Below are 25,191 nucleotides of genomic sequence, written 5' to 3' on the forward strand. Positions count from 1 at the left end.
CTCAGAGTCCCATCGTACATACACAGAGTGAGACACAGTTTTAAGTTCCCTGCACCGTCCGATCACACACTAACACGGTCAGACGCAGATTGAATCTCCCTCCCCGCGGACCCATCACATACTCCAGGCGTCAGACGTGGAGTGAAGCTCCGTGCTCACTGCCTTTTATAAACGCCCGGGCTCAGATGTGGAGTGAAGCTCCGTGTTCACTGCCTTTTATAAACTCACGGGCTCAGACGTGGAGTGAAGCTTCCATCCATATTGTTCCATCAAACACTCTCGGAGACAGACACAGACACTCATTCCAGCGGTCAGACGTGATGTGAAGTTTCTTGCACACCATCCTGTCACACTTTTCCCAAGTCAGATTCTGAGTGTTCCTCCTAGTTCACCGCCCCTCACACACTCCCGGGGTTAGGCACAGAGTCCGGCTCCCTCAACACCGCCCCTCACACACTCCCTGGATCAGAGAACAGAATTTAGATCCTCTACAAAGTTTAATCACACACAGCTTGATTAGACACAGCGTGAGACTCTCTCTCCACGGCCCCATCACCCTCTCCAGCGGTTAGAGACAGAAGGAAACTCCCTCAGCGCACACGACGAATATCGGAGTGAGAGTGATTATCCATCGTCTGCTTCTCAACGCAGCAAATTTCAGACACAGAGTGAAGCTGCCTCCACACGCCCCCATCTCACAATCCCGAGTATACAACAGTGTGAATCTCCGTCTTTACGTCCCATCACGCAATTCCTGGAGGGTCACAGAGTGAGGCTCTCTCTGAACCATTCCATCACAACCACCTGTGTTTTCACACAAAGCGAAGCTTCGCCCAGACCCTCCCATGGCACACTCATGGGGTCAGACTCCCTCCAATCACACAATCCGGTGTCACATAGAATAAACATCCATCTGTACTGTCCCATCACCACTCCTGGAATCAAACACAAACTCTCACTCTCGGCGATCCCTTCATACACTCCCGGATTCAGACACAGATTGAATCTCCCTCCACACAATCCCGTCAAACACTCCCGGAGTCAGAAACAGAGTGAATCTCCCTCCACACCGTCCCATCACACACTCCCAGGTCAGACACAGAGTGATTATTCCTCTACACGGTCCCATCAAACACTCCCGGGGTCAGACACAGAGTGAATCTCCCTCCACACCGTCCCATCACACACTCCCGGGGTCAGACACAGAGTGAATCTCCCTCCACACCGTCCAATCACACACTCCCGGGATCAGACACAGAGTGAAACTCCCTCCACACCGTCCCATCACACACTCCCGGGGTCAGAGTGAAAAGCTCTCTCCACGGTGCCATAACACACTTCACGGATCAGACATGGGGTGTATCTCTCTGGGCAGTGTTCCGTCAGACAATCCCGCTGTCACACACAGAATAAATTTGGATCCATTAGACACTCCCAGAGTGAGACATGGAGTGAAGCAGCAATGTTACGTCTCACAATCCCGAGTTCAAAAACAGAGTGAATCCACCTCCACAACCTCCCATCACACTGTCCTAGATTCAGTGACAGAGGGAAACACCCTTCATGTAGTCCCATCATGCTCGCCGGGTCAAAGACAGTGTGAATCACCCTCCATCCCAACTCTTCACACACTCCTGATGCTAAGCACAGAGTACCGCTTCCTCTCTCCATGCCTACCGTGTGATGAGGAGCAGGTGAAAGAGGGGGATGATGCATCACCTCTTCTGCTGATCAGCAATTCACAGATTTGAGCTTTGGCTTCTTTGACAGATCTGTATTTCGTTTCCATCTCAGTGAACTGGAGACGGAGATCGTTGTTCATTCGTTTAAGATCGGACAGATTAGATTTTCGGTGACATGTTTCGTAAGACTGACGAATCTGTGACACTGAGAGAGATGGTGAGGGATGTTTAGCGTTTACAGTGATACATGAGTCAGCGTCACGCTACCGAACGGGTCACAGAGAGTGTTTTGTCAGTGTCACGGTGAAGAGTGTCACAGTGAAGGATGTGCTGTTGGCACAGTGAGAAGCGTCGGCGCCACATTGTCGGGCGTGTATGTTTCACACTGAGGGGTATATCAATGTCCCGGTGAAGGTGTTGTTATTTCCATGGGCGAAGAAAATGTGTGGGTGAGGGGACTTGTGGTGTCACGGTGGGTGGAGTATCTGTGTCATGGTGTGAGGTTCGCTGGTTCCACAGAGAGGGGTATGTCTGTGTCACGGAGAGAGACATGACATGGCCACGGTGTGAGTGAGAGGGTCACACTGAGATGTGTGTCGGTGTCACGGAGAGCACTATGTCGGTGTTATTGTGAACTTAGGTGTCTGTATCCCGGTGATGGTTTTGCCTGTGTCAGGGTGAGGTGTGGGTTATTGTCTCAGTGATCTGTGCATCGGCGTTATGTTAAGGAGCGATACTCTCACGGTAAGGGGTGTTACATAGACGTCTGAGTCTTTTTCAAGATGCGGTGCGGAGCGGATCACATTGAGGAGCGTGAAGATGCCACGGTGTACGCAACCACAGCGTCACGGTGAAGAACGTGTCAGTGTCACTGTGAGGTGTGTTTGTTTGGTGCCTTGAGGAGTTTATCAGTAACACCGTCAGGGACATGTCGTTGTTACTGAAGGGTAACATATGGTCAGTGTGACAGACTTGTGCGTGTCACTGCGATGGTCGTGTCGGTTTCGCGGTTAAGTGTGTATCTATGTCTCTTTGAAGGTCGTGACCGTAATACGGTAAGAGCATTGTCAATGTAATGGTGAATGGCGTGTCGGAGTCAACATGAGTCTTGATTGTGTTACGGTAAAGACCGTGTTCTTATCACGGTCAGGGGAGTGTCCGTGTTTTAGGAGATAGAGCATAGAATTGTACAGCACAGTACACGCATTTCGGCCCACAATGTTATGCCGACCCGTAAACCTTGCCTCGCATATAACTCCCCACATACCTGTCCAGCAGCCTCTTAAGTTTCTCTGATGAATCTGCCTCTGCTATTGACTCAGGAAGTGCATTCCACGCACGAACCACACTCTGAATATTTTTTTAAAAAAGAATTTCCTCTAATATCCCCCTTCAACTTCCTAACACTTACCTTAAAGCCACGTCCTGTTGTATTGAGCAGTGGTCCCTTGGGGAAGAGACGCTAGCTGTCCACTGTACATATTCCTCTTAATATCTTGTATACCCCTATCTTGTCTCCGCTCATCCTCCTTCTCGCCAAAGAGTAAAGCCTTAGCTCCCTTAATCTCTGATCGTAATGCACACTCTCTAAACCAGGCAGCATCCTGGTAAATCTCCTCTGTTCCCTTTCCAATGCTTCCACATCCTTCCTATGGTGTGGCGATCAGAACCGTAGACAGTACTCCAAGTGTGGCCTAACTTGAGTTTATAGAGCTACACCATTACCTCACTTAATTATGCTGTTGGCGAGGAAAACCGACCAGGTGTGAGCCACAGTGACAGGGCCTCTGGCACTGAGTCTGACCCTGTGGTGCAGAAGGATGGGACGGGGACGAGGAGAGCTGTTGTCATTGGAGACTGTATAGTCAGGGGAACAGACAGGACATTTTGTGGATGTGAGAAGGAAACCCGCATGGTTTGTTGCCTCCCAGGTTCCAGAGTCCGGGATGTCTCTGACCGAGTGTTGACATCCTGGCACGAGACGGAAAGCAACCAGAAGTCGTGATACATGTTGGTACCAACAACACAGGCTGAAAGAGCGATGAGGGTCAGAAGAGTGAGTTACGGGAACTAGGCAGAAGGCTAAAGAACAGGACCTCAAGGGTTGTGTTCTCAGGATTACTGCCAGGGCTACGTGATAGTGATGGTAAGAATTGGAAGAGTTGACAAATGAATGCGTGGCTGAGGAGCTGGTACATGGTGCAGGGTTTGAGATTTTTGGATCATTGGGATCTATTCTGGGGATGTTAGGACGTGTGCAGATTGTATGGGTTGAACCTAAACTCAAGGGGGAGCACTATCCTTGCATGTATGTTTTCTGCTATGGTTCTGGAGAGTTTAGACTAATTTGCAAGGGTGATGGGACCCGGTGCGATAGGAAAGTGCAAGAAGTGCATGGAGTAAAGCCAGATCTAAAATATAGGGAGGCACTGAGGAAAGAGAAGCCGAATAAAGGGTTTAAAGATAGTAAAGTAGAAGGGCTAAATTGTGTGTACTTCAATGCAAGAAGAATCAGGAACAAAGGTGATGAATTGAGAGCTTGTGTACATACATGGAATTATGATGTAGTGGCCATGACAGAGACATGGTTGGTACCAGGGTAGGAATGGATTCTCAATATTCCTGGTTTTCAGTGCTTTAAAAGGAACAAAGAGGTGGGAGAGGGGCGGAGGGGTGGCATTACTGGTCAGGCATACTATTACATCTACAGAAAGGGTTTGTAATGTTGCAGGATCCTCTTTTGAGTCAGTATGGGTGGAAGCCAGGAAAAGAAAGGGAGCTGTTACTGTACTGGGGTGATTCTACTGGTAGCAGCAGAGGTACAGCGGAACAGATTGGAAGGCAGTTATGAAAGGTGCAAAAATAACAGGGTTGTTATCATAGGTGACATTAACTTCCCTAATATTGATCGGCACGTGTTTAGTTCCAAGGGCTTAGATGGGGCAGAGTTTGTTTACTGTGTCCAGGACGAATTACTATCACAGTATGCTAACTTGCCGACTAGGGGGAATGCCATACTAGATCTAGTATTAGGTAACGAACCCGAGAGAGTCACGGATCTCTCAATGGGTGAGCATCTGGGGGACTGTGATCACCGCTCCCTGGCATTTAGCATTATAATGGAAAAGGATAGAATCAGAGAGGACAGGAAAATTTTTAATTGGGGAAGGGGAAATTATGAGGCTATAAGGCTAGAACATACGGGTGTGAATAGGGATGATGTATTTGCAGTGAAATGTACTATGAATATCTTGCAGGACTTTAGGGATAAATTTGTCCCGGTGCAGAAGAGAAAGAATTGTAGGGTGAAGTGAAGTGGAAAATCTAGTCAGGTGAAAGAAGGCAGCATACATGAGGATTAGGAAGCAAGGATCAGATGGGTCTATTGAGGAATACAGTGTAGAAAGAAAGAAGCTTAAGAAGGGGTTGAGCAGCGCAAGAAAGCGTCATGAGAAAGCCTTGGCGTGTAGGGTAAAGGAAAGCCCTAAGGCATTCTTCAATTATGTGAAGAACAAAAGGATGACAACAGTAATGGTAGGACCAATCAGAGATAGAAGTGGGAAGATGTGCCTAAAGGCTTTGGAGGTGAGCGTGGTCCACAATGAATACTTCTCTTCGGTATTTATCAATGAGCGTGAATTTGATGACGGTAAGGACAATATGAGTGAGTTTGATGTTCTAGAACATATTTATATTAAGGGAGAGGAGGTGTTGGGGTTGTTAAAATGCATTAGGACGGAAAAGCCCCCGGGGCCTGACGGAATATTCCCCCAGGCCGCTCCACGAGGCGAAGGAAGAGATTATCGAGCATCTGGCTAGGATCTTTCTGTCCTCGTTGTCCACGGGAATGGTAGCAGAGGACTGGAGGGAGGCGAATGTTGTCCCCTTGTTCAAAAATGTTAGTAGGGATAGGGATAGGGTAGTAGGGATATAAAACTCTGCTTAGGCCAAACTTGGAGAACTCTGTCCAGTTCTGATCACCTCACTATAGGAAGGATGTGGATTACTGGAAAGGATACAGAGATTTACCAGAACGCTGCTTGGTATATAGAGTATGGATTATGATCAGAGATTAAGGGCGCTAGGGCTTTACTCTTTCGAGAGAAGGAGGATGAGAGGAGACATGATAGAGGTGTACAAGATATTAACAGGAATAGATACTGTGGACAGCTATAATTATATTAATTATAGCAAGTGAGCCTTACGTCTGTGGCGGGAAAGCTTTTGGAAACGATTCTTAGAGATAGGATCTATGGGAATTTAGAGAATCATGGTCTGATCAGGGACAGTCAGCGTGGCTTTGTTAAGGGCAGATCGTGTCTAACAAGCCTGATAGAACATTTGAGGTGGTGACCAGGCATATAGATGAGTGTAGTGCTGTGGATGTGATCACCATGGATTTTAGTAAGGGATTTGATAAGGTTCCACACGGTAGGCGTATTCAGATAGTCAGAAGGCATGGGATCCAGGGAGGTTTGGCCAAGTGGATTCAGAATAGACTTGCTTGCAGAAGGCAGAGGGTCGTGGTGGAGGCAGTATATTCAGAATGGAGAGCTTTAACTAGTGGTGTCCCACAAGTATTTTTTCTGGGACCATTAATTTCCGTGATTTTTATTAACGACCTGGATATGGTGGTAGAAGTGTGGGCTAGCAAGTTTGCGGACGACGCAATGGTTGGTCGTGTCGTAGATAGTGTAGGGGATTGTCGAAGTTAAGGAGACGGAAGTTCAAGGGGATATTAGAGGAAGGTTTTTCACTCAGAAAGTGTTTGGTGCGTGGAATGCACTGCCTGAGTCAGTGGTGGAGGCAGATCTAAGAGAGAAGTTTAAGAGGCTACGAGACAGGTATATGGAGAAATTTAAGTAGGGGGGTATATCGGATGCAGTATTAGATATTTGGCACAGCATTGTGGGTTGAAAGGCCTGTAATGTGCTGTACTATTCCATGTTCTATGTTCTCACAAATCATAAACTCTACCTCTCGAAATTTGATTGCTAATACCCCATACGCTGTCTTAAGTACCCTATCTACCTGTGAGGCAAACTTTAGGGATCGGTGGACATGTACACCCAGATCCCTCTACTCCTCCACACTACCATGTGTTCTGCCATTTACGTTTTACACTGCCTTGGAGGTTGTTCTTACAAGGTGTACCACCTAACACTTCTCGGGGTTGAACACCAACTGCTTCTTCTCAGCCAACTGCTGCATCCAAACAATGTCTCTTTGCAATCTTCGACAATCTTCTACACTATCTAAAACACCACCAAACTTTTTGTCGTCTGCAAACTTGCCAACCCACCCTTCTACCCTCACATCCAGGTCGATAATGAAAATCACAAAAGGTAGAGGTCTCAGAAAGGATCCTTGATGGACAGCATTGGTCACAACCTTCCAATCCGAATGTACTTCTCCCCTCCCCCCACAACCCTCTGTTTCCTGCAGAAAAAATAAATACCGCATTCACCTGGCCAAATGGCCCGGTATCCCATGCCTTCTGATTTTATGAATTAGCCTACAGTGTGGAACCTTGTCAAACGCCTTACTAACCGCCATCTATATCATATCTACTGCAATACTCTCATCTGTAAGTTTGGTTAACTCCTCAAAGAAATCTATCAGGCTTGTTAGACACGATCTGTCTTTCATAAAGCCATGCTGACGGTCCCTGACCAGACCATTATTCTCTAAATTCCCATAGATCATCTGTCTAAGAATCTTTTCCAACCGGTTTCCCACGCCCGACGTGAGGCTCACTGGTCTATAATTACCCGGACTATCCCTACTACCTTTGTCGAGCAAGAGGACAACTTTCGCCTCCCCCCAATTCTGCGGTACCATTCCGGTGGAGAACGAGAACATAACGATCCTAAACAGAGGTTCAGCAATCATTATCCTCACATCGTGGAGCAGCCTGGGGAACATTCCGTCAGGCCCCTTTACTTACCCGTTCTCATAAATTTGAACAACAACACGTCATCTCCACTACAATCAACATGCTCCAGAACATCAACGTCCATCATATTGTCCTCACCGTCATCAAGTTCTCTCTCATTGGTGAATACCGAAGATAAGTATTCATTGAAGACCTCGCTCTCTTCCGCAGTCTCCAGGCACAACTTTATCCCACCTTTCTCTTTAATTGGTCCTTCCTTCACTCCTGTCTTCCTTTTATTCTTCTGATAACGGAGGAATGCCTCACCCTACTCGCAAAGGCCTTCTCATGTCCGCTTCTGGCTCTTCTGAGACCCTCTTAAGCTCCTTTCTTGCTATCCTTTATTCTTCAATAGACACATCTGTCCTTTGCTTCCTAAACAGCAGGTATGCTGCCTTCTTCCAACTGACGAGATTTTCCACCTCACTAGTTACCCATGGTTGCTTCACCCTACCGTTCTTTATCTTAGTCTCAAGACAATGTTATCCCTAACATCCTGCAACAGATCCCTAAACTTCGACCATATAACCTGCCACAATTTGTGTGGTTGTGTCTAGTAGGATCAGTGCTGGGTCCATTTTTATTTGTCATCTATATCAATGATCTGGAATGTAAAGTAGTAAATTTGATCAGCAAATGTGCTGATGATACCAAGATTGGAGGTGCAGTGGACAGTGAGGAAGATTTTCAAACTTGCAGAGGTATTTGTACCAGCTGGTAAAATAGGCTGAAGAATGGCAGATGGAGTTTAATACAGACAAGAGTGAAGTATTGCAATTTGGAAGGACAAACCAAGGAGAAAATACAAGGTAAATGGTAGGGCACTGAGGAATGCAGTAGAACAGATGGATCTGGGAATACAGATACAAAATTTCCTAAAAGTGCCGTCACGGTTAGATAGGGTAGTAACGAGAGCTCTTGGTACATTGGTCTTTATATACCAAAGTATTGTATATAAGAATTGGAACGTTATGATGAGGTTGTATAAGGCATTGGTGAGGAAGAATTTGGAGAATTGCGTGACGCTTTGGTCACCGAATTACAGGAAAGATATTAATAAGGTAAGAATGCTGAGAAGGCTTACATGGATGTTGCCGGGATTTGAGAAACTGAGTTAAAAAGAAAGGTTGAAGAGATTTGACAAGGTTCGACATGGAAGGTTAGTTAGGAAGTTTCAATCGTTAGGTATGAACATTGAAGTAGTAAAATGTATTCAACAGTGGCTGGTTGGGCGATGCCAGAGAGTAGTAATCGATACATCGTTGTCAGGTTGTAGGCCGGTGACCAGTGGTGTGCCTCAATTGTATTTATCATATACATAAATAATCTGGATGATGGAGTAGTAAATTGGATTAGTAAGTATGCAGATGATAATAAGATAGGTGGCGTTGTGGACAATGAAGTAGGTTTTCAAAGCCTGCAGAGTGATTTCAGAGAGGTTTAGTCTAGTTAGAGGAGTGGGCTGAGCGATGGCAGATGAAGTTTAATGCTGATGTGTGAGGTGTTTCATTTTGGTAGGACTAATCAAAATAGGACATACATGGTAAGTGGTAGGCCATTGAAGAATGAAGTAGAACAGAGTGTTCTAGGAATAATGGAGCCTAGTTCCTTGAAGATGGAAACTGAAATGGATAGAGTGGTAAAGAAAACTGTTGGTATGCTGTCCTTTATAAATCAACGCATTGAGTATCGGAGTTGGGATGTATGGTTAAGAATGTACAAGGCAATATTTGGAGTATTGTGTACAGTTCTGGTCAACGAATTATAGGAAAGATGTCAACAAAATAGAGAGAGTACAGAGGAAATTTACTAGAATGTTACCTGGGTTTCAGCACCTAACTTACAGAGAATGGTTGACCAAGTCAGGCCTTTATTCTTTGGAGCGTAGAAGGTTGAGGGGGTCTTTGATAGAGGTATTTAAAATTAAGAGGGGGATAGACAGAGTTGACGTGGATAGGCTGTTTCCATTGAGAGTAGGGGAGATTCAAACAAGAGTACATTAGTTGAGATTTAAGGGGTAAAAGTTTAGGGGAAACACCAGGGGAGACTTCTTTACTCAGAGAGTAGTAGCTGTGTGTAACAAGCTTCCAGTAGAAGTGGTAGAGGCGGGTTTGATATTGTCATTGAAAGTAAAATTACAGAGGTATATGGACAGCAAAGAAATGGAGGGTTATGGGCTGAATGCAGGTCGGTGGGTCCTGGTGAGAGTAAGCGTTCGGCACGGATTAGAATGACCGAGCTGGCCTGTTTCCTTGCTGTAATTGCTTAATGGTTATTGAGTTTAGATTAAGACTTTATTCTCTGGAGCGTAGAAGAATGAGGGGATATTTGATAGAGTTATATTCAATTGTAATGGGTATAGATAGAGTGAATGCAAGTGGGCTTTTTTTCCACTGAGGCCAGGGAAGGAAAAAAGAGAGGACATGGGTTAAGGGTGAAGGGGGAAAAGTTCACTTTTAACTTTTAAAATGTACATGGATGAGAGGTGTATGGCCAGTGTGACTGGCCAGAAAAATGTTTAGGCACACCCAATAAGGGACAAAAGACCAGTTTCTCTGCCGCAATGTTCTGCGGTTCTATGTCCATAGTTTATTTCCCTGCAAATTATCATCGCAATTAACACCCGCAAATTCTAGTCTGATAGCTTCACATTTTCCCTTCCCCAACTAAATTATTTACTGTCCTCTCTGAATCTAGCCTTTTCGATGATAAATCTAAAGGCCAGGCAGCGGTCGTTACTTCCCCCCAGATGTTCACCCACTGAGAGATCTGTGACCTGACCCAATTCGATTTCTAAAACTAGATCTATTTGGGCATTACCCCAGTCGGCCTGTCAACACTCTGTGACAGAAATCCGTTCTGGACACACATATCTGACTCTGCCCCGTCTAAGCTATTGGAACTAATCAATTCTCAATCAAAATTAGTGAGGTTAAAGTCATCCATGATAACAACCCTCTTAAATATGCACCTTTCCAAAATATGCTCCTCGCTATCTCTACTGCTACCAGAGGGCATATAGAATACTGCCAATAGAGTAGCTTCTCCCTTCTTGTTCCGGAATTCCGCCCATACTGACTCAAAAGAGAACAGTACTACATTACCCACCCTTTCTGCAGCTGACCAGTCATGCCACCCCTCCTCCCCTTCCAGAAATATTGAGAATCCATTCCTGCCCTGGTGGCAGCCAAGTCTCCGTAATAACCTTTACATTATAATTCCGTGTATGGATCCAAGCTCTCAATTCATCACATTTGTTCTTGATGCTTCTTGCATTAAAGCCGACGCACTTTCGCCCTTCTTTCTTATTACTTTTAGACCCTTTATTCTTCTACTCTTTCCTCAATGCCTCTTTGTATGTTAGATCTGGCTTAACTCCATGCACTTCTTTCACTGCTCTATCGCTCCGGGTTCCATCCCCCTTGCAAATTAGCTTAAATCCTCACGAACCATGCTATCAAACCTACCAGCATGGATATTGTTTCCCCTCGGGTTCAGGTGCCACCCATCAAATATATACAGTTCCCACCTTCCCCAAAATGGATTCCAATGATCCAAAAATCTATAAGCTTGCCCCCTGCACCAAGCCCACAGCCGCACATTCAACGGCCATCTCCTCCAGTTCTTTCCTTCACTATCACGTAACAGAGGCAGCAATCCAGAGAACACCGCCCTTTAGGTCCTGTGCTTCAGCCTTCTGCCTATTTCCCCAAACTCACAATTCAGGACCTCATCCCACTTCCCTATGGTGAGCTGTTTTTAATCGGTGTTACGTTAAGGGGGGATGTTGGTTTCACTGTTGTGTTTTGCCATAACAATTTATTCCACTGTCTTTATTAATGGTCTGACTCCACTCGGAGCCCGTTCCACTCACCATGGATTGAGAGACCCACCACCACCACCATGAGGGCGGACGTAACTAGGCAGAGTAGGCAGATCAGAACGTACGGTCTATTTCCGATCTTCATTTTCGACTCCTGTTCTTGCGCCGCTGCGGAGAGACCATACAACCATAAGACGATAATATATACTTTATAAATCCACAGGAGCAACTTAATGATAACTTCACTTCAGTGACTTAGTGACTGTAGTGATACTTGCTGCAGACTGAAAAGCTTGAGGATGTGGATATTTAGAAAGAGAATATGCTGGAGTTTTAGGAGAACTTCAAGTTGGATAAGTCGCTTGGAACGGACGAAATGTAAAAAAGGCTAATGTGGGAAGCGAGGGAGGAGATTGCTGAGCCTCTGGCGATTATCTCTACATCATTAATAGGGACGGGAGAGGTTCCGGAGGATTTGAGAGTTGCGAATGTTCTTCCATTATTACACAAAGTGAGTAGAGATAGCGCAGGAAATTATAGACCAGTGATTCTTACCTCAGTGGTTGGTAAGTTGCTGGAGAAGACCCTGAGAGGCAAGACTTATGAACGTTTGGAGAGGTATATAATATTTAGGAGTAGTCTGCATGGCTTTGCCAAGGGCAGGTAGGGCCATACGTCCGTGATTAAATTTCCGTGAGGATGCGGCTGAACAATTTGATGAAGGAAGAACAGTATATCTAGTATATATAAATTTCAGCAAGGCTTTTGATAAGGTACCCCATGAAAGGCTAATTGAGAAAATAAGGAGGCATGGGATGAAATGGGATTTTGCTTAGTGGATCCAGAACAGGCTTGCATACTGAAGACAAATAGTGGTTGTAGACGGATCACATTGTACATGGAGGTCCTCAGTGGAGTACCTCAGGGATCTGCTCTGTGACCCTTATTCTTCGTGATTTTTATAAATGACATGGATGAAGAAGTGGAGGGATGGGTTAGTATGTTTGCTGATGACACATAGTTTCGAGACTTTCTGGGTAGTGTGGAGGGTTGCAAGAGGTTGCAGCGGGATATTGATAGGATACAAAACATGGCTGAGAAGGGGCAGATGGAGTTCAACCCGATAGGTGTGAAGAGGTTCATGTTGGTAGTTCAAATATCATGGCAGAATATAGCATTAATGATAAGACAGTTGGCAGTGTGGAGGATCAGAGGGATCTTGGGGTACGAGACCATATGAAGCTCAAAGCAGCTCCACAGATTGACTCTGTGGTTAGGAAGGTGTATTGGCCTTCATCAATCGTGAAATTGAATTTAGGAGCAAAGAGGTAATGTTCCAACTATATAGGACCTTGGACAGACCCCACTTGGAGTACTGTGCTCAGTTCTGGTCGCTCACTAGAGGAATGACGTGGCAGCCATCTAACATTTGCAGCGGAGATTTACGAGGATGTCTCCTAGATTGGGGAGCATGCCTTTTAAGAATAGGCTAAGTGAACTCGGCCTTTTCTCCTTGGAACGAGGGAGGATGAAAGGTGACTTGATAGAGGTGTATAAGGTGATGAGAGACATTGATCGTGTGGATATTCAGAGGCTTTTGGCCCAGGGCTGAAATGGTTGCCACAAGAGGACACAAGTTGAAGGTGCTGGGGATTAGGTACAGTGGAGACGTCAGGGGTATTTTTTTTACTCAGAGAGTGGTCAGTTCGTGGAATTGGCGGCCAGCAACTGTGATGAAGCCGGATAAGATAGGGTATTTTAACAGATTAGTATTGCGCTGTAGGTTTTCTATGTTTCATAAGATATAGTAGCCGAAGTAGTACTTTCGGACCATCGAGACTGTTCCGCTATTCAATCGTGGGCTGATCTAATTTTTTCAGTCATCCCCACTCCATTGTTTTTGCCCAGACCCTCTGAAACGCTGGCTAATCAAGAACCTATCTCTCTCTGCCTTAAATGCACTTGATGACTTGGCTCCCACAGCTGCTCGTGGCAAAAAAATTCCATACATTTACCTCCCTCTGACTGATGTAATTTCTCCTCAGTTCTAACAGGACGTCCTTCAATCCTGAAGATTTGCTCTCTTGTCCTAGAATTCTTTACCAACGGAAGGAACTTTTCCATATCTAGACTGTTCGTAAATGTTCAGCATTCGGAAAATTTCTGTGAGATCTTCGCGTATTCTGCTGAACCCCAAGGAATACAGACCAAGAGCTGCCGGATGTCCCTAATACAGCAAATCTCTCATTCCTGGAATCATTCTAGTCAATCTTCTCTGAACCCTCTCTGATGTCAGTATATATGAGGAACCCAAACTGAATACAATACTCTAAGTTTCTTCTCACCAGTGCCTTTTGGTACCTCAACTAATTTCAAATTCCTTGACTTGGTAATGGCTGACAGGTGCCTGACGGAGTCCAGAGATCTGTCAGATCTCCCCTGTACCTCCTCCGCTCCAGAGAAAGCAGCCCAGGTGTCCGACCTCTCATTGTAAGAAATGCCATCTTATCCCGGCAGAGTCCTGTTAAACCTCTCCGGAGGCTCCCCAACGCCCTGACATCCTCCCGATAATGGGGAGACCAGAACTGTATTCAATGCGCCTGATTCAGCATAACTAGTGATTTTTATGAAATTGCAACATAACTCCCTGACATTTGTACTCAATGCATCGACTAATAAAGGCAAGAAAGCCATCGGACTTCTTAACCATCCCATCAAACTGTGCAGCCACGTTCAGGGAGCTATGAACATGGAGCCCAAGATCCTCTGCCCCTCTAAAGTAAGGAAACGTTCGGCACAGCATTGTATCCGAAGGGCCGGTTCTCTATGTTTCTATGTTACAATACTGTTTATGGTTTTGGCTTTGACAGTGTGTCATTTCGTTCATTAGAGTTACCGAGGTGCAACATTTTATGTTTGTCCCTGTTAAACTCCATGCAACTCCCGGTTTCCAAACCATATCTGTAACTGATCTGCATCCCACTGAGAATACTTTGCCGGTCTTCTCCGCTCTCCACAGCGCCACTTCTCGACGTATCATCAGCAAAGCTACTAACCCACCCATCTGTAATTTCATGCAGATCATTTATATACATTTAAGAGCCGAGTGGTAATTTTGCAGTTCCTGTTCAGACCCCACTTAGAGTACTATGCTCAGTTCTGCTCACCTTGGAAACACGTCGAAACCATAGAAAGTGTTCAGAGGACATTTGGAAGAATGTTTCCTGGATTGAACAGAATGCTTGATGAGAATAGGTTGAGTGAATAAAAACACAAAATGCTGGCAGAACTCAGCAGGCCAGACAGCAAGTATGGGAGGAGGTAGAGACGACGTTTCGGGCAGAAACCCTTCATCAGGAGGGTTGACTGAACTCAGTCTTTACTCTTTTGAGCGACCTAGGATGAGAGGTGACCTGATAGAGATATATAATGTTATGAGAGGCATTGATTGTGTGGATAGTCAGAGGCTTTTCCACAGAGCTGAAATGGCTCGCAAGGGAGGATATGGTTTTAAGGTGCTTGGAAGTAAATGCAGAGGAGATGTCAGGGGTAGGTTTTTTAGCAGCGAGTGGTGAGTGCGTGGAATGGGCTGACGGAGGCGGTGGTGGAGGTGGAAACGAGAGGATCTTTTAAGGGACTTCTTAATGGCTGCATGGAATTTAGAATAATAGAGGGCTATGGGTAAAGCCCAGGTTGTTCTAAGGTAGGGACGTGTGCGGTCAGTTTGTTGGGCCGAAGGGCCTGTATTGTGACGTATGTATTCTATGTTTCTATGATTCTAACACACCCATCTAAAATTTATATACATCACAGACAGAAATTTAACTGTGGAGTCGAGTGACAACGTTTTATTACCCAGATGTTGTAAGTCTATGGGACACAGAGACAGATGCATTAGAAACTTGGACAATTGCGAGTATGACACGTGATCCCTCCAGACGACGTCATCACTGTGAACACTAACCTGTTTGTGCAGTGGTTGACAACCCGCCAGGTGCCGAGGCAATGGGAGGGTCTTCACGCTGATCGATGCGGATTTCCTTTTTCCGAACGTTCAAATCAGAGTAGGTGGAGTTCAGATCGCCTGGGAGAGAGAGAGAGAGCAGGTAAGCAAGAGAGTGAGAGCGGTAGAGAATGGGGGAGGGTGTCAGGAAGAGAGAGGAGCGGGTGAGAGAAGAGAGAGAGGCAAATGAGGGAGACAGAATGAGTGAGAATTCGAGTGAGAGGGTCAGGGAGAGTGGTAGAGACTCAAGAGGCTCTCGGGGGCAGCAGAGGAGAGCGATGGACAGAGAGAGGGTTGTAGCGACAGTGGTGCTGGGAGGGAAGATGAAAGACAAAGTATCAGAAGGGAGATCGGGGTGAGAGAGGTGGAAACAGAGTGAGAGGGGCGGGGAGAGAGTCGGGAACAGTGAGAGGGCAGGGAGAGGTGTGAAAAAGGGCGAAAAAGACGGGGATTGAGAAGAGGGAGTGAGGGGAGAAGAAATGCGAGAGGGTGATGGAGAAGAGTGAAGAAGAAAATTTGAGAGAGAGGGCGAAGAGCGAGGGGACACAGTGTAGGGGAAAGGGCATGACCCATGGATCGTCAGGAGGAGAGGGCGTGAGGGGAGTTCAGGGGCAAAATTAGGGACAGAGCCAGGTTGTAAGACCGGAGGGGCGGACAGGGAAGGTTGAGAGGGAGCGGAGAGAGATGGACAGAACGCAAGGGGGAGACCGAGAATGGTAGAGACGGTGACTGTGATAGAGGAGTGACTGGAGGAAGGGGGGCAATGAGAGAGGGCGAAGAGAAGGGGACAGTGGGGGAGAGTAGGGAAAGCGGGGAGAGAGGGGGAGAAACGGAGAGCGGAGAGGGTGTGAGGAGGTGAGGGAGCGGAGAGGAGGGGAAAGAGTGTGGGGTTAAGAACATTGAGAGAGCAGTTACGGATTTATACAGCGCCTCATCCTCACCGTTTCTCCCACTGCGTCCCTCCTCACCCTCCTCCCTCCTCACGGTGCTCACTCATCACCACAAACCCACCCTACAGCGCTCACTCCTTAGCGCCCCTTCCTCCACAAGGCACATACCATTCTAGATCTCCTCACCGACCCTCAGCACACACTCATCAAACCATCCTACGGCGCTCCCTGTATACTGTCCCTACCAGGGCGCTCACACCTAACGGCACCCTCCCCACCGTTCCTCCCACAAAGTCCACCCACCCATCGTCTTTCCCATGCGTTCCCTCCGTCTTATGCTCAAACAAGCAATCCTTAGGGTGACTGTACGTTTGCCCTGAGATCTCTGGACAGGATTGAACACGTCAGCTAAACAGTGTCAAACCAACAAAGATGAAACTGACCTCGATCTTTCCGCACCCGGGGCGCAGAGCGGGTCTTGAAATTCAGTTCAGCGTACGATACATCAGGTTCAGCTGGGGACAGAACAGCGAGGGTCAGAGACAGACTGAAGTTCCCTCCACACAGTCGAATCACACACTCCCGGGGTCAGACACAAAGTGTAGCACCCTCCACCGCGTCCCATCACACACACCAGGATAAGCTACAGAATAGATCAGTCACCTGTCTCTCTGCCCCACTCACCTCGGGAAGGGGACCGTGCGTCCGTTTTTCCCAACTTCACATTCATGTGACTCTCGTTCCGGTCCATCCTGCCGAGTATTCTCTGCGTCTCTGAGCTCAGGTAGCTGAAACAACCGTTGTCAGAGGAAGCCTGTGTAAACAAGTGGTTTTGACCGGTAACAACCAACGCCGGATGAAGAGCTGATGAGAGTGGGGAGAAAGAAGAGAAGACTGGGGTCGGGGATAGAGAGGTTGTGACAATGGACAGACTGGGGAGAAGGAAGCGAGTGAATGGGTGTGTCCAGAGAACAGGGAGGAAGGAGTGATGGAGATGGGGGATAATGAGCGGAGAGGGTGAGACTTGGAGAAATTAAGGCAGTAGAGTTGGGGAGTGATTGGAGAGAGAGGGTCGGTGAACGGAGGTAATGGTGAGAGATCAGGATGGAACAAGATAGCGGGGAGGAGGAGAGGAGGAATGGAGATCGCCGTTCAGATGGAGGAGGAATTCCGGAAGGTCTGAAGAAATGTGGAAACGAAGAAGGGACAGAGAAAGTAAAGGATTTGGAGGAGATGAGTTGAGAGAGGAATGAGCTGAGAGTGCAGGAATGAGAAAGGAGGGAACGACCGAGGGATTTTGTCACTCGTACAGAGTCAATTATCAAGGACAGATGCACCTCCAGCTGGTTTCTGCTTTGAGCATTGGACTTTCCCTCCCTCCGAGTGAGGTGAACAATTCACCTCGAAACACGGTCCATTCAGAGCGTTTCCTCGCTTTCCTCGTCCAGTGGCGCACTCTCTCATTGTCCCTCCTTATTCCGTGGCATTCCCTGTCTCTTCCTCTCGTTCTCCTTCGACAAGCTTCCCCCACTCTCCACTTTTCATTCTACTTTTCCCTCCCACAATTCTTTCTCACTTTCTATCCCATCTCCCTCCCCTCCTCAAACCTTGCTCTTTTCTCTACCTCCTCTCTCCCATATTTGCCCCACTGTCTCCCCATCCCCATTGTCTTAATCCACTCTGTCACCCGTCTGCCACTCCCTTTTGCTTCTCTCCACGACCGACACTTCTGTCACCTTGACAAGCAGATGTGCTTACACACTCACAGATCCTTTCAGTATTCCCCGTCCCTTCCGACTGTCTACCTTCATTTCCTTCGGCCCATCTCCACCCCTACTCCCATCCGAGATTCCCGTTCTCTCCCAGCACACCTTCCTCCTTCCCGCCCCCACTCTTTCTCTGCCTTTCGTTTTCCTCAGTCCCTCGCATCCTTCTCCCACCCTGGCCTGGCACTGGCTCCTTCTGTCCCACACAACTCAGCCCCTTCCACGGCTTCCCTATTACGCACCTTCCCTCTCCCCTTCCTCTACACTATCCACTTTTAACGATTTTACCGGCTTTCTTTCCTCCTCTTCTCTTCCCTCATATTTCCACACCCACTTCAGTTATGCCTTCACTCGCCCTCTTGGATGCCGTGTTTCCTTACTTTCTCAATAATCCTCCCATGGGATACCTTATCAAATGCCTTGCTGAAATCCATATACACTACATATAATGCCCTTCCTTCATCAATGTGTTTAGTCACATTCTCAAGGAATTGAAGCAGGCTTGTAAGGCACGACCTGCCTTTGGTAAAGCGATGCTGACTATCCCTAATCATATTATACCTCTCCAAATGTTCATAAACCCTGCTTCTCAGGATCTTGTGCATCCACTGGTCAATAATTCCCTGGGCTATGTCCAACCCTTTCTTGAATAAAGGGTCAACATCCGCAACCCTCCAATACTCCGGAACATTTCCCCTCCCCGTTGATGATGTAAAGATCTTCGCCAGAGCCTCAGCAATCTCCATCCTCGCCTTCCATTGTAGCCTAGGGCACATCTCATCCGTTCCCGGCGACGTACCGACCTGATGCTCTCCAAAAGTTCAAGCTCATCCCCTTTCTTAAAATCCACACGCTGAAGCTTTTCAGTCAGCTGCAAGTGATCGCTACAATCACCAAGATCCTTTTCCATAGTGAATACTGGAGCAAAAATCTTCATTAAGGACCTCTGCTATTACCTCCGGTTCCATACACACTTTCGCTCTGTCACACTTGATAGGTCCTATTCTTTCGCGTCTTATCCTCTTAATCTCCACACACTTGAGGAAAGCCTTGGGGTTTTCCTTAATCCTGCCCGCCAAGAATTTCTCATGGCCCCTTCTGCCCCACCTATTTTCCTTCTAACCTCATTCCAGTTAGCCTTATAATCTTCTAGATCTCTAACGTTAGCCATTTCTCTCAATCTTTTTGCAAGATGTTCATTTTCGTCTTGACTAGATTTAGTACAGCCTTTGTACACATGGTTCCTGTGCCCGACCATAACTTCCTTGTCGCGTTGGAACGTACCTTTGCCGAACTCCACACAAATATCCCCTGAACATTTGCCTCATTTATGCCGTATTTTTCACTGAGAACATCTGCATCCAATTTAAGCTTGCAGTTTCCTGACTGATAGCCTGATGATTCCCCTTACTCCAACTAAATGCGTTTCTAACTTTTCTGTTCCTATCTCGCTCCAACGCTATTGTAAGGAAGATAAAATAAAGTTCGCTATCTCCAAAAAGGTCTCGCACTGAGTGTTGTGCTACCTGACGAAGTTCATTTTCCAATGCCATAAGAAGTGCATCGTCTCCTCTTATAGGCTTATCTACATATTATGTCAAGAAAATTTCATGAACAAACCTCAGAAACTCGATTCATCTAAATTCCTTGCTCCAGGGAGATACCAAATGATATTTTGGAAATACAAATCTCTCATCACGACCTCTTTATTATTATTACACCTTTCTACGATTTTCTTCCCAATCTAGTCCTCGATATCCCTGTTGCTATTGGGCGGCCTAAAAAAAAACACCTGGTAAAGTTATTGACTGTTTCCTGTACGTAACCTCCACCCACAGAGATTCCTTAGATAATTCCTCTATGCTATCCAACTTTCCTGGAGCTTGGTCACTATCTCTTTTGCCTCCCTGCCAGTACTTCTTGACTGTCTCTAAATATCCAAGTATCTGTAATGGCCAAAATGTCATATCTCCAAAGGAGATAGTGATCACACACTACATCCCTAACCATAGCATTGGAGAGGGATAGGTGGAGATAAGTTAGCAAAGGGTTTAGTTGGAATCGGGGTAAAATATGAGGCTATTACTCGTTTACTCTCATATTGTGTACTGTTTGCAAACATCGCCGAATATCCACCCAAACGAGATTTCGTAAGTTTATCGGTCCGGGGGCTACCATCACCCAGATGAATCCGGGAGCCGAACCGATGATCGCATTCCCACTATCTTTTTTTTTTATTTTCTTGTAAACCCTTTCTTTAGCTTTCACAAGAGCTTCGAGTTCCCTTTTCGGTTTGAATTGGATACTTCTTGAGAACTGAGAACTTATTTATTTTTGGAATACACTTGTCCTGCACCTTCCTCGTTTTTCACAGAAACGAAAGCAATTGCTGTTGTGTTGACAACCCTTGCAGATGTGGTTGGAGAAATGGCAGAAGAGTTCAACCCGGACAAATAGAAAGATAAAGCACAGTATTAAAGACAAGACCGTGTCGATGAGCAGAGGGATCTTCCGGTCCGTGTCTGTAGCTCCATGAACGTGGCTCCGCAGTTTGCAGACGATATGAGGATAAGTGGAGGGGAAGGCAGTTTTGAGGAAGTAGAGAGGCTACAGAGGGGCTTAGACAGGGCAATGTAATGGCAAATTTACTGTTGTGTTGAAATATGTATGGTCAGGCACTTTGGCAGAAAATAAAGGTTTGACTATTTTCTAAATGGAAAGGAAACATAAAAATCACAGAGAATCAAGGGGAATTTAAAGTCCCTGTGCGAGATTCCCTAAAGTTTTTTAGGGAAGTCTAGAAATCTACAACACATTCCCGGCTCCTCAGCCCACAATGTTGTGTCGATGATGTAAACTTCTCAGGTAGAGTCTGTGATGAGGAGGGCAAATGCAAGTCAGCATTTCGACGCTGAAGCTTTATAAAGCACTGCTGAGGCCTTACGTAGAGTGTTGTGAACAGTTTTGGGCCTCTTATCTTAGAAAGATGGTGCTCAAAGTGGAGAGGGTTCAAACGAGGTTCACAAAACTGATTCCAAGATTGAAGGGCGGCATATGGGAATTGCTGGATATCTCTAGTCCTGTACTCACTGGAATTTAGAAGGAAGAAAGGTGACCCCATCGAAATCTATTGAATATTTAAATTCCTTGATCGACTGGGTATGGAGAGGATAGTTTCTATAGTGAAGGATTCAATTACCAGAGGACAGAGACTTAGAAGAACTGCGCGTCACAAGGAGAACTTACTACAGCCAGTGAGTGGTGAATCAGTGTATTTCTTTGCCACAGGCGGCCGTGGAGGGCAAGGCATATTTTTATGGCAGTAATTCTCGATTGGTCAGGGCGTGAAGGAATACAGGGAGAAGGCAGGGGATTGAGGCTGAGAAGTAAAATGGATCAACCACAATGAAATTGAGGAGAAGTCTCCATGTGTCGATTAGTCCAATTCTGCTCCTAAATCTTACGTTCTTATGATGTTACTTCTGTTTTATTGTGGAAAGGCTAAATGCTATTGCTCGGTTTGACTGTCAGAAGACTGAGGTCACGAAAGTCACAGGATAAGATGCAGAAGCTGCCTTGCTTGTGTGAGCTAACAAAAGCTAGCAGCATTTCATACTATGAGCTAATGTTCACTTTTACCCAACACTGCCTTGGTAATGGAGGAACGGACTGCAGACGTGCAGTTCTAATTTTCTGCACTGCCCGGTCGCATCCGTAGACTGGCTGATACTGAACAAGTGCTTCTTGAAATCGCTCACTGACTATATTTGGCTGTTGGCTCGTGTCCAAAATACACTGTACAATTGTAAGAGATAACCTGATATTGGCGGAGTGGAAAGGCAACGGGATCACCTATTCGAGGGTTAACCATACACCAATGTCTGTGTATTTACTTCTGATTGATCCCAGGATAAATGCTTTTAAAGTCCAATTTGGTAAAACAGGGTAAATTATATCGAGAGGAATGATGTGGGACCCAGGGAGAGATGATCGACTGATTTGATTGTGCATGACCTATTTTTCCATTGGTCTATGTAACATACATAGACATGTTCATTAAGAATATCCCAGATGGTAGACACCCTGGGAGATGGAAGTTTCGGAGAGACGGACATGAACTGGAGTGGTGAGAGAGGGAAAGAGAAGAGGAGATTTGGAGCGTGGAACATCGAAGGGGAGGGAGATATCAGATGGCGTGAGACCCAGGGACAGTTGTCGGTCTGATTTGACCGGGGAAGGTAGATCACGCACGGATAGTAGATGTAATTTTCATGGAATTTAACAAGGAACTTGACAGGGTCCAGTTTGCAGACTTCATTGGAGGATGATGTGGAACCCGCGAACACCTCTCTGAGCAGTTTGATTGCGTTCAGCAATATGGCGGTTTCCCCGAGAATGTACACTGTGCAGTTAATAACCTTGCCGAACAGAGTAATGTTGGTGGCGTTGTCAACAGAGAGGACAGTTATCATTGACAGGAGGATCCTAATCAGCTGAGGAAGTTTGCCGAGCGCAGCCGCTTGCAGGTTAACTCGTTAAGGGCGAGCAGACATATTTCAGGACGACAAACCACTGCCAGACTTTCAGAGTGAACGGGAGGGACTCTGGAAATTATAGTAGTGCAAATGGACCTATGCATCCAGGTACACGTTTCCCTGAAAGTGGAGTCACATGGACCCTGGGGAGTGTTGTAGAGGAAACCAGGGGTACAGAGAAATATAAATTAAAACATTGAGCGCAATGCAGGCCCTTCGGTTGACAATGTTATGTTGAACGTGTACTGACTTTAGAAATTGCTTAGGGTTAACCATAATCCTCCAATATTGACGGCTCCATCGAGGAGTCTATAACAAGTTCCAATTGTATCCGCCTGCAGCAGAGTCGGATGTAGCACATTCCTGCCCACACCACTCTCTGCGTAAAAAAAAAACGGCTCCTAACATCCCCTCTGTCCTACTGCAAGCACCTTAAAACTGTTCCCTCTCCGGTTAGTCATCTCAGCCCTGGGAAAAAGCCTCTAACGATCCACACGATCAATGCCTCTCTTCACTTACACACCGCTATCAGGTCACCTCACATCGTCCGTCGCTGCAAGGACAGAACTCCGAGTTCACTGAAACTATTACCAGAAGCCATGATTCCCAATCCAGGCAACATCCTTTTTAATCTCCTCTGTGCCATTCCTATAGGTTCTACATCATCCCTGTTGTCGGGTGACCAGAACTGAGCACAGTTCCCCAAGTGGGGGTGGGGTGGGTGACCGCTGTGCATCATGGCTGTAACATTACCTCTCGCTGTTGAACTCAGTTCCACGGTTGATGATTACTAATGCATTGTATTCGTAAACACAGAGCTAAACTGCGCAGCAGCTACGAGTGTCTGATGGAATCGGACTCTAGGATCCCTCTGATCGTCCACACTGCAAGGTTTACCATTAGTAATATATTCTGCCATTATATTAAACCTACACAAATGAACAACCTCCCACTTACCTGGGTTGAACACAATCTGCCACTTCTCAGACCAGTTTTGCATTTATAAGACCATAAGACAAAATAGCGGAAGTCGACAATTCGGCCCATCGAATATGCTCCGCCATTTTATCATGAGCTAATTCATTCTGCCATTTAATGCCACTCCCACGCCTTCTCACCTTATCCTTTGATGCCCTGGCAACTTAAATAACTATCAATTCTCCCACCCAATTACTTGAAATCCACTTCCGCACGTGGCAACAAATTCCACAGATTCACCACCCTCTAGATAAAAAAATAAATCTTCTCATCTCTGTTCTGAATGGGCGCCCTTCAATCCCTAACTCGTCTCCTCTCGTACTGGACACCCCCACCATGGGAAACAACTTTGCCAAAACCAGTCTGCGTATGCCTATTAACATTAGAAATGCTTCTATCAGTTCCCGCTCATTCTGTTAAACTGCGAGGAGGGCAGTTCAAGAACCGACAAATGCACCGCATATATTAACCCTCTCATTCCCGAAATCATTGTAGTGAAGCTTCTCTGAACCCACTCCAAAGTCAGCTCAGCCTTTTTTTTTAAATAAGGTGCCCAAAACTGTACACAGTACTCCAAGTGAGGTCTTACCAGTTCTTATAGAGCCTCAAAATCACATCCTTGCTCCTGTACTCTATTCCTCTGGAAATAAATGCCAACATTGCATTCGCATTCTTCACCACCGACTCAAGCTGGAGGTTAACATTAAGGGTATCCTGCACGAGGACTCCCATGTCCCGTTGCATCAGAGAATTTTGAATGCTCTCCTTAGTTAAATAATATTCTGCCCGTTTATTTCTTACCAAAGTGCATGAACGTACACTTTCCAACATTGCATTTCATTTGCCACTTCTCTTCCCATTCTCCGAATCTATCTATGTGTCCCTGCAGACTCTGTTTCCTCAGCACTACTGGCATCTCCACCTATCTTTGTATGATCAGCAAACTTAGCCTCAAAGCTATCTATACCATAATCCAAATCGTTGACATCCAGAGTAAAAAAACGCAGCCACAACACGGACCCGTGGGGAACATCATTACTAACAGGCAGCCAAGCAGAATGGGATCCGTTTATTCCCACTCTGTTTCCTGCCAATCACACAACGCTCTGTCCACGTATGTAACTTTCCCGCAATTCTATAAGCTTTTATATTTTTTAGCAGCCTTATGTGCGGCACCTTGTTAAAGGCCTTCTAAAATTATGAGCCTTCTACAACAACTCTTTGCCTTCTGTGGGCAAGCCAGTTCAGGATCTCCAAAGCAATGTCCCCTTGGATCCCCTGCATCCTTTCTTTCTTAATAAGCCTTGCCTGGGGTACTTTATCAAATGACTGTGCGAAATCCATTTCCATTAAATCTACTGTTCTTTCTTCATCAATGTGAATAGTTACATCCTCAGAAGATTCAATCAGGCTCGTAAGGCACAACCTGCCCTTTACAAAGTTATGTTGTCTATTGCTAAACATATTATACCCTCCCCACATATGCATTAATTCTGCCTCTTACGATCTTCTCCATCAACCTAACAACCACTGAGATAGGACTCACAGGTCTAGAATTTCCTGGGCGCTACTACTCACT

At 46.1% G+C, this 25,191-nt stretch overlaps 1 protein-coding gene across 3 annotated transcripts in view; it reads right to left on the bottom strand.

The window, feature by feature from the left end:
* LOC132387542 (oxidized low-density lipoprotein receptor 1-like) overlaps positions 1–25,191 on the bottom strand; it is a 52,106-nt gene that overhangs the window by 14,158 nt on the left and 12,757 nt on the right. For 2 of the 3 annotated variants that reach the window (XM_059959920.1, XM_059959918.1), the window contains exons 4-8: positions 17,018–17,121; positions 16,777–16,848; positions 15,405–15,524; positions 11,492–11,608; positions 1,678–1,887 (exon numbers count right to left, since the gene is read on the bottom strand). In XM_059959920.1, the coding sequence (XP_059815903.1) occupies positions 1,678–1,887; positions 11,492–11,608; positions 15,405–15,524; positions 16,777–16,848; positions 17,018–17,121 (623 nt within the window). Of the gene's footprint in view, positions 1–1,677; positions 1,888–11,491; positions 11,609–15,404; positions 15,525–16,776; positions 16,849–17,017; positions 17,148–25,191 lie in introns of all 3 variants that reach the window. The other variant, XM_059959919.1, reaches the window with a different exon arrangement.

Source organism: Hypanus sabinus, unplaced genomic scaffold (genome assembly GCF_030144855.1).
Source record: "Hypanus sabinus isolate sHypSab1 unplaced genomic scaffold, sHypSab1.hap1 scaffold_1964, whole genome shotgun sequence".
Taxonomy (NCBI): Eukaryota; Metazoa; Chordata; class Chondrichthyes; order Myliobatiformes; family Dasyatidae; genus Hypanus; species Hypanus sabinus.